Source organism: Aythya ferina (assembly GCF_964211825.1).
Source record: "Aythya ferina genome assembly, chromosome: 38".
In the NCBI taxonomy this organism is placed as follows: domain Eukaryota; kingdom Metazoa; phylum Chordata; class Aves; order Anseriformes; family Anatidae; genus Aythya; species Aythya ferina.
In genome coordinates this window covers 142,508-154,756 of record NC_140335.1, presented here as the reverse complement: position 1 = coordinate 154,756, position 12,249 = coordinate 142,508, and the positions used below count along the sequence as shown (strand labels likewise).

Here is a 12,249-nt window from a genome sequence, read left to right as displayed (position 1 = left end):
CGATGCATCCCATAACCCGATTTCCCAGCAAATTAGGGGAAAAAAAACTCACGGATTTAATTTTTTTTTGCACAAATTGATAAAGGAAAGAGGCGGGCGGGTCGGCAGGAGGAGGAAAGCTGCTCTGCCCACGGCTTTCGCCAGGTGGGAAGCACAAATTTTGTGCAAAAATGGGGATTTCTATGTCAATTCCCTACAGGAGAATAAATAATATTAAAAAATAAAGTTTTCCCTACAGATGATTAATAATCCTAAAAAAAAAAAACAAAACATTTTCCCTACAGACAATGATCCTAAAAAAATATATTTTTTTTCTATACAGACAATTAGTAATGCTAAAACAACAAAAGTTTTCCCTACAGACAATAAATAATCCTAAAAAATAAAAAGTTTTCTTTCAGACCCAGTGCTTATTAGACAGAAATGGTGTTAAAAGGCGAAAAATCGGGGAAAAACTGCCGCTGTGCTCATCTTTCCACAAGGAGGAGCCAAAAAAGTGTTGAAAAAACCCTGAGGAAAGCAACGTGCTCGCCCCCGGAATTCTTTTTTACCCAAAAGAGCGTGATTTCAGCCCAAATCCTCACTGCTGCCCACTCTGCTGCAGCTCCTCACCACCCTGTCACGGGACAGATTTTTTTTTTTTCATGTCATTTTTCTGTATTTTATTCCTGGATCCTTTTGGCTTTCTGTTCCCAATTATCTTCATTTTTTTTCCCCGTTTTCCCCCCATTTCCATCATGTTTTTTCCCTTCTCCTTGGCCCCCTGCCCCCCTCCTTCCTCATCCTCCTACCAAAAATCTTCCATTTTGCCCCCCAAATTTGGGGCCTGAATAAAGTTTCCTGTCAAAATCTGCCCCGAAAAGGCCCAGAAATAGAAAAAATAAAACCAAAATGGGCCATAAAGTAGGGAAATGACAAAAAAAAATTGACAGAAATGTGTTGGCAGAATGAAATGGGAGAAGGCTGTGGGGCTTTTAGGCAGCTGTAGGGTTGGGGTAATTGATTAAAAATCAGTTTTTGGGCTGGTTTAGTGACTTTAAAAAAAAAAAATGTGAGGCCTCCCGGTTGGGATTTGGGATTTGATGCCTTCAAATGGGTCAAAAATGGAGATTTTGAGTCTGTCTTCGTATCCCAGTCTCTTACGGTTTGGGAAATGGGTGCGGTCCCCAACAAACTGTGGAAATAAATTTAAAAAAATCAATAAAATTAATATATTTTATTAAAGTGTTCTCTTCCAGGATCACTTCTCTCACCCCTGGCACAAGGCTGGGCTGGCCGGGCTCTGAGCAGCCCGGTTTTGGGGCAGGATTGAGGAATTTGATGATTTTTAGGGTCCCTTCCGACCCAAACTGTCCTGGATTTCTGGGGTTTTGCCCCTCAGCCCTTCTTTTTGCCCCCCACCCCTCCCTTTTGCCCCTTCCCCCCCTTTTGCCCCTCTTTTGCCCCCACCCCTTCATTTTGCCCCCCCCCTTTTGCCCCTCCCCTCCCCTCCCCTCTCCCATTTGCCCCTCCCCCTCCCGCCTCCCTTTTCCCGCCCTTTCCCCCCGCCCCTTTCCCGCCACGCATGCGCAGAACCCAACCGGCGCAGCAGGGAGAGGAGGGGGGAGCGAGCAGCTCCCGCCCACCGCGCATGCGCCCTTCGCCCCGCCTCCCCCTCCCCTCCGCGCCCCGCTCCCCCCTCCCCTCCCCTCCCCTCCCGGCCGGCCGCGCATGCGCGCTGGGCGGCGCAGGGCCCCCGGCGGCGGAGGCAAAATGGCGGCGGTGGTCCAGAACGTGGTGAAGCTGTGAGTGCGCCTCGGCCCCCCCCGCGCGGGGGGGGCGCAATGGTTCGGTCCGGTCCGGCCCGGCCGCCGGGAGCGGGGCTGCCCCACGGCGGGCGAGTCCAAGTGGGCGCCGGGGGGGGGTTGCGCTCCCCCTATTGGTGCCTATAGGGGAGCCAGGAGGGCCCTGGGGGGGGGATTTTCGCCCTATAAGGCCCTGGGAGGGGGGTCTATAGGGCCTGAGGGGGGGTTGTCCGCCCCCATTGGTCCCTATAGGGGATCCTAGAGGGCTCTAGGGGGGGATTTTCCCCCTATAAGGCCCTGGGAGGGGGTCTATAGGGCCTGAGGGGGGATTATCCCCCCCTGTTGGTCCCTATAGGGGATCCTAGAGGGTTCTGGGGGGGTATTTTTCCCCTATAAGGCCCTTATGTGCAGTCTATAGGGCCTGGGGGGGTGTTGCTCCCCCCTGTTGGTCCCTATAGGGGATCCTAGAGGGCTGTGGGTAGGGATTTTCCCCCTATACGGCCCTGGGAGGGGGTCTATAGTACCTGAGGGGGGATTGTCCCCCCCTGTTGGTCCCTATAGGAGATTCATAGGGGTCCTAGGGGGGAGTTTTTCCCCTATAGGGCCATGGAAGGGGGTCTGTAGGGCCTGGTTGGGGGTGTCACGCTCCCTGTTGGTTCCTATAGGGGACCCAAGAGGGCCCTATGGGGGGATTTTCTCTCTATAAGGCCCTGGGAGGGGGTCTGTAGGGCCTGAGGGGGGATTGTCTCCCCTTATTGGTCCCTATAGGGTATCCTAGAGGGCCCTGGGGGGATGTTTCCATCCTATATGGCCCTGGGAGGGGGTCTATAGGGTCCTGGAGGGGGCTGTATGGAGCCCTGCATGTGGCTTTGTCCCTGTATGGGGGCAGCAGCCCCTATACATCTGCCTGTGTGCCCCTTATAGATCCCTGCAGAGGGGGATCCCCCCTGTAGGGCCCTATAACGGGCTGCCCTAGAGGGCCCTATAGGGGTAGGGGTCTCCATATGTCCCCATATAGGGCCCTGTGTGAGGGGACCTATAGGGCTGGGGCTCCCCTGTAGGGCTGGGAAATTTCTCCTCCCCCTATACTGTCCCTGGGGGGATGACCCTATATGTTCCTGGAGTGATTTTGGGCGCTTTCTATAGGTTCTTGATACTTTCCATAGGGTCTTGGGTTCTTCCCGTAGTTTTTTTTTTTGTGCTCTTTCCAGACTTTTTCATCATTGTCCCCATTTTTTATGTTGTTTCCTGGGCTTTTTGCCGTCCCCCTCTGGCCCCAACGTGAGCCGAACTCTTTTTTTTTTTTTTTTTCAGCCTTTTTGCCCTAAATCGACGTGCTTTTAGGGCTTTGTGTGTGTTATTGGGGCACTCGTTTTGGGGGCAAATCAGGCAGAAATGGGAACCTCAGGAAGGTTTCAGCTCCCCAAGCCCGGCGTTGGGGCTCCCTCTGCAGCCAAAAGAGGGAAAAATAAGAGAATTTAGGGACACTGCGTCCCGGAGAGCTTGGGGGTGGGTCTGAAACGCTTCCACCTCCAGCTTTTTGGGGCTAAAACATCAGGAATTGAGCACTGGATGTCACATTATGCTCCAGCAAACTGATATTTATTTACCCAAGTCGATATTTAGTTACCCAAATCGGTAGTTATTTACCCAAATCCATATTTAATGCATTTTGACCCATTTTGGGGCTCCTTTGGACCCATTTTAGGGCTCCTTTTCCACCCATTTCTTCCCACCATGCTCTTTTTCGACCCATTTTTTCCCCCTCACACTACTTTTTGACCCATTTTTCCCACCCTACGTTTCATGTGGGTGTTCCTTTTGACCCATTTTGGGCTTCATTTCACCCATTTTTCTCGACCACTCTCCTTCCTGACCCATTTTTTTTCCCCACATCCCATTTTGGGGCAGCTTTTGACCCATTTTTTCCCCACCACACTACTTTTCCACCCATTTTTCCCACCCCACATCTCATTTTGGGGCTCTTTTTGACCCGTTTCTTCCAACCACTCTCCTTTTTGACCCATTTTTCCGCACCACACTCAATTTTGACCCACTTTTTCCCCCACTGCTTTCCGTTTTGACCCATTTTTTCTGCACATCACATTTTGGTGATCCTTTTGTCTGGTTTGGGGGCTCCTTTTCACCCATTTCTTCCCATCAAATTCCTTTTTGACCCATTTTTCCTGCCACACATCCCATTTTGGGGCTCCTTTTGACCCATTTTTCCCCCACACACTCCTTTTTGACCCAATTTTTCCCCACACATCCCATTTTGGTGCTCCTTTCAACCCATTTTTCCCACACACACTCCTCTTTGACCCATTTTTCCCACCTCACATCCCATTCTGGGGCTCCTTTCCACCCATTCTGGGGCTCCTTCTGACCCACTTTTCCCCACCACTCTCCCTTTTGACTTGTTTTTTCCACCCTACACCTCATTTTGGGACTCCTTTTTGACCCATTTTTTCCCCGCATCCTATTTTGGGGGTCCTTTCCACCCATTTTTCCCTACTGCTCTCCTTTTTGACCCATTTTCCCATCTCACATCCCATTTTGGGGCTCCTTTTCAGCCTTTTTTTGTGCTCCTTTTCACCCATTTTCCCCCACCACTCTCCTTCCTGATCCATTTTTCCCACACCACATCTCTTTTTGGGGCTCCTTTTCACCCACTTTTCCCCACCACTCTCCTTTTTGACCCATTTTTTGCTTTTTTTCCCTCACATCTCATTTTGGGGCTCCTTTTGACCTATTTTGGGGGCTTCTTTTCACCCATGTTTCCCCACACACTCCTTTTTGACCCATTTTCCCACCCCACATCCCATTTTGGGGCTCCTTTTGACCCATTTTCCCCACCACTCTCCTTTTTGACCCATTTTTCCTGCCGCACATCCCATTTTGGGGCTCCTTTTGACCCATTTTTCCCCCACACACTCCTTTTTGACCCAATTTTTCCCCACACATCCCATTCTGGGCCTCCTTTCCACCCATTTTCCCCACCATTGTCCTCTTTGACCCCTTTTTTCCCTCACATCCCATTTTGGGGCTCCTTTTGACCCATTTTTCCCCCCACACACTCCTTTTTGACCCATTTTTCCCCCACACATCCCATTCTGGGCCTCCTTCCCCCCTATTTTGGGCCTTTTTCCCCCCTCACCTTTACTCTCCTTTCTCCCCATTCCCTTCCCACCCGTTCCCCCCACACCCCACTTCCTCCCCCCTTACCTCATTCCCCCACCCCCCTATTTGATCCCCAAGCCCTTTTTTTCCCCCCCGTTTCCCATTTTTTCCTCATTTTTGCAGCCTGGGGGAGCAGTACTACCGCGACGCCATGGAGCAGTGCCACAGCTACAACGCGCGGCTCTGCGCCGAGCGCAGCGTGCGCCTGCCCTTCCTCGACTCGCAGACCGGCGTGGCGCAGAGCAACTGCTACATCTGGATGGAGAAACGCCACCGAGGGCCGGGTACGGCCCCGGCCCACCCAAACCCACCCTCGTTTCCTCCTAATTATCCTCGTAACCTTCGTTATCCCCCTCCCGCCCCCAGGTTTGGCCGCCGGGCAGCTCTACTCCTACCCCGCGCGCCGCTGGAGGAAGAAGCGCCGCGCGCACCCCCCCGAGGACCCCAGGCTCTCCTTCCCCTCCATCAAACCGGGTAAAACCTTTTTTCTACCACTTTCTGGGGGATTTTTGGGGTCCTGCTCCCCTCGGCGGTGCAGCTCCTCGCTCCTCCACCCGACCCTGGTGGGGTGCAGGAGGTCCAAAATCAGCCTGGGAAGCCCGGCACGCGTCCCTGCCCCCCTTCACCCCCATTTCTCCCCCCCTTCTCCCTCCATTTTTTCCCTTTTTCCCCATTTTCCCTCTTACCCCCTATTTTTCCACCATATTTTCCCTTTTTTCCCCCTTCCCTCCCATTTTTTTTTTTTTACCAATTTTTCTCTTTTTTCACCCATTTTTCCCTTTTTTTCCCCATTTTTCCTCTTCCCCCTATATTCTCCCCATTTTCTCCTCCATTTTCTCCCCATTTTGTCCATTTCTCCCCCCTATTTTTCCTCCATTTTTTCCCCATTTCCCCCTCCCCCCCTTTTTTTTCCCCTTTTCCCCCATTTTGTTCCTTTCTACTCCCTATCTTTCCCCTATTTTCTCCCTTTTTTCCCCTATTCCCCCCCTTATTTTTTCCCCGATTTTCTCTTTCCCCCCATTTTTCCCCTCTTTTCCCCCCATTTTGTCTCTTTTTCTCTTATTTTTCCCCTAATTTTTCCCTTTTTTCCCCATTTTCCCCCTCCATTTTCCCCCATTTTTCCCCTTTTCCTTTGATTTTTCCCGTATTTTTTTCCCTCCCTCCCTCCCTCCCTCCCTCCCTCCCTCCCTCCCTCCCTCCCTCCCTCCCATTTTTCTCATTTTTTCCCTTTTTTCCCCTTTTTCCCCTTTCCACCTATTTTTGCCCCACTTTATCCCTTCCCCCCTCATTTTTCCCCTATTTTTTCCCTTTTTCCCCCTCCCTCTCTTATTTTTTCCCCCATTTCTCTCCCCTTCCCCAATTTTCCCCCATTTTTCCCCCCATTTTGTCCCTTTCTCCCCCCCGTTTTCCCCTCATTTTTCCCCTCATTTTTCCCCTCATTTTTCCCCTCATTTTTCCCCTCATTTTTCCCCTCATTTTTCCCCTCATTTTTCCCCTCATTTTTCCCCTCATTTTTCCCCTCATTTTTCCCCTATTTTATTTCCCCACAGAGGCAGAGCAGGCCCTGAAGAAGGAGGGGCTGATGTCTCAGGACGGCAGCAGCCTGGAGGCCCTGCTGCGCACCGACCCGCTGGAGAAGCGCTCGCTGCCCGACCCCCGCGGGGACGACGACAGCCTGGGCGAGTTCCCCGTCACCAACAGCCGTGCACGGAAGGTGCGGGGGGGCTCCTGGGGAAGCTGGCGATAAAAACGGCGATTCCGCCCCAAAACGCTCGGTTTCCGCCCCAAAACGCTCGGTTTCCACCTCAAAACGCTCGGTTTCCGCCCCAAAAGCACCATTTCCCCCTAAAAGAGGTGCCATTTCCCCCAGAAAAGCTCCATTCCCACCCCCAAAACACTATTTCCTTCCCCCAAAAACTCCTTTACTCCCCCACCCCAAAAGCTCCGTTTCTCGCCCCCCAAGGAGCTCCTTTTCTTCCCCTCATAAAATGTCATTCTCCCCCAAAACAGTGTCATTTTTCTCCCCAAAAATGCCACTTCTCCCCCAAAACCACCATTTCTCCCCCAAAAAACACCATTTTCCCCAGAAGTAGTTCCATTTCCCCCCAAAAAAACACAATTTCCCCCCAAAACAGCTGTATTTCCCCCTAGAAAAATACCATTTTCCCCCAAAATACCTCTATTTCCCCCAAGAAAGCTCAATTTTCCCCCAAGAAAGCTCAATTTTTCCCCAAAATAGCTTCATTAACCCCCCAAAAGCACTGTTTCTCCCCTCAGAAGGCACCATTTCCCCCCCGAAGACACCATTTGTCCCCCTCTTCCCCCCCAAAATACGCCCTCCTCTCCCCAAAGCTTTATTTCCCCCCAAAAGACTCTGTTTCAGCCTCAAAAAGCGCAGTTTCGGTCCCAAAAGTACCATTTCCCCCTAAAAAAGGTGCCATTTACCCCCCTCCAAAGCCCTGTTTTCCACCAAAAAGCTCCATTCCCCCCAAAAAAAACGCTATTTCCTTTCCCCAAAAAGCTCCTTTTCTCCCCCCCCAAGGAGCTCCTTTTCTCCCCCTCATAAAATGTCATTCTCCCCCAAAACAGTGTCATTTCCCCCCCCAAAAAAATGCCACTTCTCCCCCAAAACCACCATTTCCCCCAATATTGCTCCGTTTCTCCCCCCAAAACACCATTTCCCCCAATATAGCTCCATTCCCCCCCCAAAATAACAGAGTTTACCCCCAAAACAGCTCTATTTCCCCCTAGAAAAATACTATTTTCCCCCAAAACCACCTCCATTTCCCCCCAAAAACCACCATTTCCCCCCAAGACAGCTCAATTTTCCCCCAAAATAGCCCCATATCCCCCCAAAAGCGCTGTTTCTCCCCACAAAAGGCACTATTTCCCCCCAAAAAACACCATTTCTCCCCCTAAAAGTGCAATTTCTTCCCCCCCCCCTCAAAAGGCTCAGGTTCAGACCTGTAACGCTCATGTTTGGACCTAAAAATCTGTTTCAAAAGGCTCTGTTTCTGTCCCAAGAGCACCATTTCCCCCTAAAAAAGCTGCCATTTACCCCTTCCCCCAAATAAACCCTCCATCCTCCTCCAAATTTAGGATGGGGGGCGCCTGACGCTCCCCCCCTTTTTTTTTTTCTCCCTTTTTTTGGCCCCCTTTTACCCATTCTGAAGCTTTTTCTCCACCAACCTCTCCTCTCCCCCAGCGCATCCTCGAGCCTGACGATTTCCTCGACGATTTGGACGACGAGGACTACGAGGAGGACACACCGAAACGGCGAGGGAAGGGGAAAGCCAAGGTGGGGACCCTTTTTTCCTCCAAATCCCCAAATTTTGGGCACTTTGGTGGTGCCTCACCCCATCCCGGTGCCTTTTGGATGACCCCTGGCTATGTTTTTCTTCAAAATCCCAGTAATTTTGGCAATTTGGTGGTGCCTCACCCTATCCTGGTGTCTTTTGGATGACCCCGGTTCTGTTTTTCTTCCAAATCCCCAAATTTTAGGCACTTTGCTGCTGCCTAACCTCATCCCAGCGTCTGTGAGAGGTCCCCCAGTGCAATTTTTCCTCTGAATCCCAAATTTTGGGCACCTTACTGATACCTCACCCCATTGTGGTGTCTTTTAGATAGCCCCTGCTGCTGTTTTTTCCTCCAAATCCCCAAATTTTGGGCACTTTGGTGGTGCCTAACCCCATCCCAGCACCTGTCAAAGGACCCTTGCCTTTATTTTTCTTCTAAATCCCCAAATTTTGGGCACTTTACTGATGCCTAACCCCGTCGTGGTGTCTTTTAGTTGACCCCTGGCACTGTTTTTTCTTCCAAATCCCAACATTTTTGGCACTTTACTGGTGCCTGAATCAGTCATTAAGCCACTAATTGAGCCTGAATGACCCCCCCCCCAAAATAATTACCCTAATTTTTAACGAGGGGAGCTCTCGGGGTCTTCCCACCCCAAAGGGGAAAGAGCCCAGGACCCAAAGCGATCCCGCAGCCGTTTCGCTCCATCCCCACTAAGCGGCGGCCGCGAGCCTCCGGGCTGTGATTTCACTCCATTTTTTTGCCTTTTTCCCCCAAAAAAATTAAAAAATTAAAAGGGCAAAGGCGTCGGAGGGGCTCGTAAGAAGCTGGACGCGGCAATTTTGGAAGACCGGGACAAACCCTACGCTTGTGACAGTGAGTACCCCAGCCCCGGGGCGGCTTGATTTTGGGGATAAAGCGTGGCTTGAACACTTGTTGCTTTTATTTTTTGTTCAAAAAGGGAGATTTTAGGCACCTGGGGAGGGAGGAGGGCGCTTGTGGACCCCTGTATGATGCAGGGGCAGGGCGAAAGGTCCCCTAAAAGGATACAGGGTCCCTGAAAAAGGGAGAAAGGTCCCTGAAAAAGGGATGAAGGGTCCCCAAAAAGGGACAAAGGGTCCTCTGAAAAGGAGGAAAGGTCCCCAAAAAGGGACAAAAGGTCCCGAAAAAAGGACGAAAGGTCCCCAAGAAAGGGCAAAGGGTCCCCACGAAAGGAAAAAGGTCCCAAAAAAAGGACGGAGTGTCCCGAAAAAATGACGAAAGGTCCCAAAAAAAAGGACGAAAGGTCCCGAAAAAAGGACGAAGGGTCTCCTAAAAGGATGCAAGGTCCCAAAAATGGGACAGGAGCTCCCCAAAAAAACGACAAAGCTTCCCCAAACCAGCCTGAAATTGGGCTTTCCCTTTCTCTCTTCTTCCTCCTGTCCTGCACAAGCTGCCGCTGGCTTCTTCCGCCCCCGAAACCCCCTTTTCTCCCCTTTTTCCCCTCGTTTTTCCCCCCCCCCGAGTCCCCTCTGTCGCTTGGCACGGGTGCGTGCGTGCGTTTCTCACCTCTCTCTTTCTGTGTTTCAGATAGTTACAAACAAAAGCATTCCCTGAAACCTCCCGACCGAGGTAGTCCGCTCTCTGTCTGCTTTATTTTAGAGTTCCTGGTTATTTTCACCGTTTATCTCACTCCCTCCTGCCTCTTTCCTCCCCAAAACCTTCATCTTTGGTTCCTTTTTGATGATTTTCACTGTTTATTTCACTCCCTCCTGCCTTTCTCCTCCCCAAAACCTCAGTGTTTGGTTCCTTTTCTGGTTATTTTCCCCATTTATTTCATTCCCTCCCGTGATTATTTTCACTATTTATTTTCTCCTGCCTCTCTCCTCCCCCAAAAGTTCATTCTTGGTTCATTTTCTGATTATTTTCCCTATTTATTTCGTTCTCTCCTCCCAAAACCTTCATTTTTGGTTCCTTTTCTGGTTATTTTCACTATTTATTTCATTCCCTCCTGCTTTTCTCCTCCCCAAAGCGTCTGTTTTTGGTTCCTTTTATAATTAGTTTCACTATTCATCTTATTTCCTCCTAAGATTATTTTCACTATTCATTCCCTCCTGCCTATCTCCTCCCCAAAACCTTCGTTTTTGGTTTCTTTTCTGATTATTTTCCCTCTTTATCTTATTTCCTCCTTCCTCTCTCCTCCCCAAAACCTCCGTTTTTGGTTCCTTTTCTGGTTATTTTCACCATTTATTTCATTCCCTCCTGCCTCTCTCCCCCCGAAACCTTCGTTTTTGGTTCCTTTGATAATAATTTTAATTATTTAATGTCTTCGCCGGGGGAAAAAAGGGAGGGGGAAAGGCAAAAAGACATCAAAAGCTCGCCTCCGAGCCCCCTGACCCCTCTGCAGCGGGTGCTTTTGGGTGGAAAAACAAAAATTTAATCCCCCCCCCCGTGGCGGGGCTGGGAAAACACGCTGCCTCTTTCAAGAGACGCCAAAGCACATCGCTGCGGAGAGGAAAAAAAAGGGCAAAAATAAACTTTTCCTGCTTAAAAAAGCAGCGAAAACGGGGGCGGCTTCGCGGCGACTCCTCTTCCTCGCTGGCTTGGGGGGGGGGGACGACAAGATTGGTGTTTTTTTGTTGAAAAAGGGGAAAAATGGGGAAAAAAATGGTTTAAAACGCTCCCCGAGGGGGTTGAGAGCACTCATTTGGGCGAAAACCTGGGAAAAATGGGAAAAATTGGGATTTATAACCCTCCCTGGGGTGTTCAAGAGTGCTCGTTTCAGCAAAATCCCAGGAAAAACGGGGAAAAAAAAAGGATTTAACACCAAAATTGGGATTTAAAACCCTCCCCAGGGGGTTCGAGAGCACTCGGTTGGGCAAAAACCCACCAAAAAAGGGTCGTAATTGCTTGCTCTGGTGTTTTCGGTGCCTGCTTTTATTGAAAAAGGGGGAAAAATGGGAAAAATTGAGATTTAAAACCCTCCCGGGGGGGAGGAGATTTTGTCCCCCACTCGGTGGAAAAAAAATGTGGAAAAATGCACGGAAAATGTGGGGACCTGGAAGGGGGGGGGGGAGCAGTGGGGGGGTGGTGTTTGGGGATTGACCCCTACAAAGGGTGGGAAACGGGGCAGAAAATGGGTCGGAAAATGGGGAAATAGGGAAAAACGGGGATAAAATGGGGTGGAAAAGGGGGAAACGGGGCAGAAAGTGGGGCGGAAAATGGGAACGCAGCAGAAAATGGGGCAGGAAATGAGAAAACGGGATGGAAAATTGGGGAGCGGGTCGGGAAATGGGAAAAAGGGGCAGAAAATGGGGTGGAAAATCTGTAAATGGGGCAGAAGACAGGCAAAGGGGGGGGAAATGGGGCAGAAAATGGGCAAAAGGCAGAAAATGGGGTAGAAAACAAGCAAACGGGGAAGGAAGCAGGCAAATGGGGCTGAAAATGGGCAAATGGGGTAGAAAATGGGCAAATGGGGTAGAAAATGGGCAAATGGGGCTGAAAATGGGCAAATGGGGCTGAAAATGGGCAGAATTGGGAAGATTTTGGGGTGACCCCAAAACCGCACCGCAGGTGCCGGCTGTGCCCGTGGCCGCTGCGCTTTCTCCATCCCCAAAACGATTTCCCTCCGTCCCTAAAACCCAGAGTTTTCCCCCGTTAGAAATTTCCCCAAGGGGGGGGGAGAGGGGGGGGGGGGTTCCCACGCTTGAAACTTGAGGGTTTTGGGGTTTCAGGGGGGTTAAAAATGTCCCGTTTCTGTCCCGCAGTCTGCGGGAAGCGCTACAAGAACCGCCCGGGGCTGAGCTACCACTACGCTCACTCCCACCTGGCCGAGGAGGAGGGGGACGACAAGGACGACTCGCAGCCCCCCACGCCCGTCTCGCAGCGCTCGGAGGAGCAAAAATGTGAGAAAACGGGCAAGTTTGGGGCAAAAGCTCCCCGAAACACGTGGCTGCCGAGCCGCGAGACCCGTGCCGTCCCCGATCCCTTGGGGCAGCTCCCCCAGGCTTGG

At 51.0% G+C, this 12,249-nt stretch overlaps 1 protein-coding gene and 1 long non-coding RNA gene across 3 annotated transcripts in view; one reads left to right on the top strand and one right to left on the bottom strand.

Annotated features, from left to right (window-relative positions):
* Positions 1-1,692: 1,692 nt before the first annotated feature.
* DPF2 (double PHD fingers 2) overlaps positions 1,693-12,249 on the top strand; it is a gene marked incomplete at its 3' end in the record, with an annotated part of 10,771 nt that continues 214 nt past the window's right edge. The window contains exons 1-8 of the mRNA XM_084502299.1: positions 1,693-1,784; positions 5,088-5,248; positions 5,331-5,438; positions 6,515-6,678; positions 8,170-8,262; positions 9,056-9,134; positions 9,828-9,869; positions 12,005-12,158. Of these exons, the coding sequence (XP_084358425.1) occupies positions 1,711-1,784; positions 5,088-5,248; positions 5,331-5,438; positions 6,515-6,678; positions 8,170-8,262; positions 9,056-9,134; positions 9,828-9,869; positions 12,005-12,158 (875 nt within the window). The 5' untranslated portion in view covers positions 1,693-1,710. The remainder of the gene's footprint in view (positions 1,785-5,087; positions 5,249-5,330; positions 5,439-6,514; positions 6,679-8,169; positions 8,263-9,055; positions 9,135-9,827; positions 9,870-12,004; positions 12,159-12,249) is intronic.
* LOC311426149 lies at positions 3,721-5,078 on the bottom strand. 2 transcript variants are annotated; one of them, XR_014686607.1, is made up of 2 exons: positions 4,598-5,078; positions 3,721-4,445 (listed from the first exon to the last, which is right to left on the bottom strand). It is a non-coding gene; the product is annotated as an uncharacterized lncRNA (long non-coding RNA). The 2 variants fall into 2 exon arrangements; XR_014686608.1 differs by having other exon boundaries at positions 3,721-4,327.